This window comes from Octopus bimaculoides, chromosome 18 (genome assembly GCF_001194135.2).
Source record: "Octopus bimaculoides isolate UCB-OBI-ISO-001 chromosome 18, ASM119413v2, whole genome shotgun sequence".
Classification (NCBI taxonomy): Eukaryota; Metazoa; Mollusca; class Cephalopoda; order Octopoda; family Octopodidae; genus Octopus; species Octopus bimaculoides.
In genome coordinates, this window is record NC_068998.1 from 6,075,546 (window position 1) to 6,081,233 (window position 5,688).

The following is a 5,688-nucleotide window of genomic DNA, read 5'->3' on the forward strand; positions in this document are numbered from 1 at the left end:
ATATGTGATCTTGTTATATTTAGTCGATATGGTTTATATAGTGTCTGAAATCTGCTATTCTTGTCTTTAAATAATTCAAAATTCATAAACATCAGTTTTCAAGCTATAGTTGTTGTTTTCGTTGTTGTTGTTGCTGCTGCTACTGCTTGTTTGTATATTTTTCTTCAGAGTGTTTATTTTTTGTTGTTTTTTTTTTCTGTTGATGTCTTCAGTTTTTGTCTTCAATTCAGATCTCTGCTAATATTTATTGATTGCCATTGTTTTGATTGCATGATTTTTTAAAAATAAATACAGCCAAGAGTGCCTTTTATTTTATTTTTATTTCGTGTCCACTAACAGCCGCCATTATTATCATCATTTAGTTTTTTTTAGTTTGTTTTTTTTTAAATTTTATTTTGCTGTGTAGTTTTCTAGTTTTGATGTTGGTTTTTTTGATATTGAAAAAAAAAAACAAAAACAAATAAACATTATCTCCCCTTTTATCATGAATTCTCACCTTGTTTCCCCCCTCCCCCTCTTATTTATTTGGATGTGCTAATTTGTGTGTTTACTTAGAATGATTTGTTTTTGTGTGACTTAAACTTGATTAAAGGAAATAACTAATCAATTAGATTCAACACACACACACACACACATAATTGCGCGCACGCACACACACGTGCACACAATGTTATTTATGGGTAAGTATCAACTTGTCTCTTATTTCTCTTTGTAATCTGGCTGTGGTGTTGGTTAGATAATGTCTAGTCTAATGTTTGAGTATGTCTTAGTTTCTAGAACAGCAATAGTTTATAGGCATTGTTCATAAGCAAAAAATAGATCCAAGTGTAATCCTGGTAACTGCTTCAGCATGGCCACAGCTCACAGGCTGTGAAAGAATCAAGAGTATATAACGCCAATGTCAGCCGTTTGTTGCATGGCTTTTTCTTGAAAGCTGATATATTTCCTCAACTGTGTTTTAGTTATTGTTTTTTTTTTTGTACTCATCTCCTCACCTCCACCCCATGCCTCACACTTGTAAGAATCTCTCAAATTTTAAATAGAGAACTGAGAATATTTTTCGAGTACTACTCTTGTTTGTTTGTTTTACATAAAATTTTAGTGAAATATTATCTTAAGTCCTAACTTCTTTTTTTTTTTTTTGAAGTTTGAGCAATTATTAAAATTACACAAGTATCAGTAGAATGTAAAGCGATTCTTTCAAATTAATGTTGACTAATTACTGTTAAGGAGGCAAGTTAGAAGAAAAGTTGGCATGTGGGGAAACAATGCTTAGTAGCATTTCTTGCCGCACTTTACATTCTGAGTTCAAATCCTGCCCAGGTCAACACTGCCTTTCATCGTTTTAGGTTGATGAAATAAAGTACAAGAGAAGTACTGGGGTTGCTGTAATCAATTTGCCCCTCCCCTCAAAATTTCTGGCTTTGTGCCAAAATTACAATTTTATTATTTAATGAAAGAGGGTTTCATTCAAATAGGTTCCCATAGAACTGGCTCCAGGCTTCTTGGTGGCTGTTAGTGTCAGTTTCTCAAAGAGTTTATCTTGTCTTTATTCTGCCTAAAATTTATAGGTGATATATCAAAGATGTTGTGATGTTAATGTTTTCCAACAGGTGCTGGCTATAAAAGCTGTTTCAGCTAGAGAACCTACAGTTAGAGTTTCTTGCAGTCTTAATGCTTAACTACTGCATTGGATCATGTCTTTTCACAAAATGACAACTTCCACACTTCCTCTAAATGTTAGGCCTTGCAATCCATAATCATTGGTCTTGGTAACTTACAGTCATCACATCATCAAAACATTATGACCGATGCTTTTGTTTGTTTTCTGAACCAGAAAGACACTCCTACACTAAATAGTTACCTGATTTCATACCAAGCACAAATATATTGTGTTGTCTCAGTTCTCTTTCAAGTAAGTTAGGGCACCTACCTGTATGTTAATTTTGTCATATTTATAGGTAAGACTTATAATGTCTCGATTTGCTTTTCAACTACTTCCTCCAACAAATTAGAGGGTATTGAGTTGATCTGTAAAGATTACTTCTTGTAGTCTTAAAATTCAGCAGAAGAGGAATAAATTAATATTTGAAGAAAAAGAATTTAAATTATGCATAAATTGAATTATTAAGTGGAATTCTTATTAATTATAAAATTGACTGAAACTAATGTCTTGACGAATGTGTCTCTTTTTCAGTATTGCACTATGTATGTATGTGTGTGTTGCATGTCATGCAATAAATGAAGCTTTATATGTTCTGTCAGCCTACATATATTGGGTTGAGGAATAATTCATGAGGGTTTTTTTTTTCTTTCAAATTTAAAAATGCATGTAGAAATAGAATACATTGGCAAAATGTTTTATGTTATTCGAAAAAGAATTTTTTGCTCTGCAAGATAGTGTATTTTGATTTTTTAATTTTATTGATTTTTGTGTGATCTGTCCTTGAGGTCAGAATACCCATTTTTGAAGCGTGGAAACCAACGTCAGGTGGTACTTTGAGGCATTGCTCCTCTATACACAGCACAAATCTCACTAGCAGCTTCAGCAGGCTTAACACCTCGATTAAATGCAAAAAGCAAATGGTGTCGAAAATGCTCAGTTTTGTCCACTTGACATTCCATTTTAATGATCTGAAAATATGCAAAAATCAAAGCATTCTCTTGTAGGGCAGAAAATTCTCTTTCGAATAACATAAGACATTTTGACAATGCATTTTATTTCTGCATGCATTTTTGAACTTGAAAAAATGCTCATGGATTATTCCTCAAAGCAACATATTATTTTGTCTTGTGTTAGATTCTGGCTAATTTCCTAAACCATGTTATATTAAGCAAAGATCTCTTTCCTGCTACACTTAAGTGAGTAATAGACTCAGTTACTACATTACTATTGAGTAATAGTCCTGTTTGGGTTGACTCATATTTCAGGGAAAGCTGTATACAGATGAACAGGTGCTTGACATATAATTTGGTCAACATTCAAATCAAGCATTTTAACACTCTTGGTTACTATATTGACCCTTTTGATACAAACCTGCACAAGGTCACCATTAGTCTTTTATTAACCTGCCCCGAAACCACTTGTAGTAGACAAATTTGAATTTAAATATCAACTCAACATTTTGATGTTATATGAATGAACACAATATTCAGCAGGTTGTCAGCTTGTTGGATTATATTCCAAATACCAGATTCATGTACCAATGGAATATACCAGCCCTTAACGGACATCAGAAATGACCAGCCATAACACTTATCAACATAAGCATACTGCATTGACAAAATAAAAAACAACAGGAATTACAGGACATCACACACAGAAGAAATAGTCAAGAAAGCAAAAATGATGCCGAAACATCTGTTCATAAACCCTTTATCAGCAGGAAAGAAAGAAACTGATATGTATTATGCCAGTGCTGCCTAGGCCACATCAAACTCCAAACAAGTGCAAGCTTTCTCTGTGTGTATACCTGTGAAAGCTTAATGTGTTTAATTTCACGTCCATAAGGTTGGGTGTTCAATTCTTGGACTGGACTTCACTTTGTGTGTATCCCTCAAACAAGAGCTTCCGTTCACATTGCTCCAGTCTACTCAGTTGTAAATGAGTATTGGATGGGCGCAGGTTCAGCGCTGCAGGGCTCAAGAGGGTGCCTGTCTGCTTGTGATTACACAGGTGCCTTAAACAATTAGTGAAAGCAAGGTACATGTTATCGAGTGACAGCTGGGTATGCCTTCGGTTTATCTTTAAAGTTTTATGATAAATACAAGATGAAAGATTGTGTGTGAAAATGGATGCTAAGAAATTGGTAAGCAATGCAAAAGAACTTTGCTGCAAACATAAATGCCTTGCATTATATGGTAGGAAAGCAAGATAAACCTAGATAATGTAATGAAATAACTTGTCACACTAGTAAATGTTATTTCTATTGGATGGGGGTTTGTGTGTGTATACGCGCACACACACACAGCACACATTATTAAAGTTAAGAACATAATGTTGTCATCGACTTGTTATTGAGTCTTGGTTGCTGTGTTTGTTAATTTGTGACCATATACGTATTCAGTGTTTCAATTTGGTGAATACATGTTGGGAGAAGCAGTTTTTTTGTTTTATATCTGTCCTGTTCTTTTAAAGCCATTAAAACACAAAATATCTTAACTGAATACAAAAATAAGACCAATTTTGTTTGTTTTTACAAATTTTCCTGTTATAAATGTTTGTTTGTATGTGTGTGTGTGTGTGTGTGTGTTTGTTTGTTGTTTTCCCTATCCTCAAGTCATTATATTACTAGTTAAACCCACAACTACCATAGCCAGTTCTTTTTATTATTATTATTATTTTTTTCTTCAGTTGATTTCATCTATGTTTTTGCTGCTGCTATATTATAACTGTTAGAATCCACAGTAAATCCATTCCTTTCAAATACCTGAACCATTTTAAAGGAAGAAAAAGAAAAAGCTACTACGTCCAGTTTTAAAATTTCATTCACTTCTCTGAAATAAACTTACAATTACAAATCAAATAATGTAACAATAGAAAGTTTAAGTGCAAATCTTAATGCTAATTCTTCTTTTTGAATTATTATTATTATTATTAAAGAGAAAGAAGAGTGGAAAAGAAAATGTTTTATTGTTTTCTTTCAGCTGTTACTGAACATTTGAAAAAGCAGGTTCACGGTTGATCTTGTTTTATATATTCTATGTGAATGAATACTTAAGATTTTCAATTTTTACTTTTGTATGTTATTGTCGTTTAAATTGTTAATTTCCCAATTTCATATATGAAGAAACTTATTTCTATGTTTTTTGAATTTATTTTCAGCGTCCCAAAATACAAGAAGCCCGGCATATTCGCCCTGTAAAAACCAAGAAAGACGAGTATCAGAAAATGGCTCTAGGTGTAGAATTTAGTGATTATCAAACTCCTAATATTCATGGCCCTGTCCAAGGTAAAGGCCATCATCGCAGAGGGCAGCCACACCAAGGCCACCCACAACAGCCGTATCAACAGCGCCCCGATAGCCTTGAGATAGCTTCGACTCCGACTGGTAGTATGGGAATCCCAGAAATGCTGTACGATATGACCAACCCTGATGTCATTCCGAATGGTTATGCTAGTCAGATGAATGGACCGTATTCGATGGTGAATCACACTCCCGGAGGAGAGAACCTGACTCCTGAACACTCAGCAGGGCTTCCAAATCGAAACAATGTACAATATATGCAAGGCAATCAAATGTCTCCTTCTCATGCTGTGGGGCACCATGGAAGATCCACTGCACGTGCTCAGAACCTGAACAGTGCTAGACCATCCAGGCCGCCCCCTGATCCTCCTTCAATGCCGGGTACACCGAAGCACGATCCAATAAGGAACAGTCCAATTGTGAGAGAGAGTCTTCCTCCACCGCCTCTCCCACCTGATCAACTCGATGAGCTGTCCGACAGCTACCCAGGAAGTCCTGACACGACTCCTAAGCACGTCTCCTCGAAGACACAGAATTACACGGATATCAACAGTGGTTCACCGGCACGAAGCAGTGACTCGCCAAGCCGTCACCCGCCCTACGGGAATCAAAACCGGACTCCCGACAGCGTGGAGTTTCCCCTACCCCCGTCGCCACCTAGCACCCATTCCTCCGGCACACCGGTCAGCTTGGATTCAATGCCGCCGCCCCCGTCTCCCCC

At 35.8% G+C, this 5,688-nt stretch overlaps 1 protein-coding gene across 1 annotated transcript in view; it reads left to right on the forward strand.

The window, feature by feature from the left end:
- LOC106870025 (actin-binding protein WASF3) overlaps nt 1-5,688 on the forward strand; it is a 128,344-nt gene that overhangs the window by 120,264 nt on the left and 2,392 nt on the right. The window contains exon 6 of the mRNA XM_052974523.1: nt 4,826-5,683. Within this exon, the coding sequence (XP_052830483.1) occupies nt 4,826-5,683 (858 nt within the window). The remainder of the gene's footprint in view (nt 1-4,825; nt 5,684-5,688) is intronic.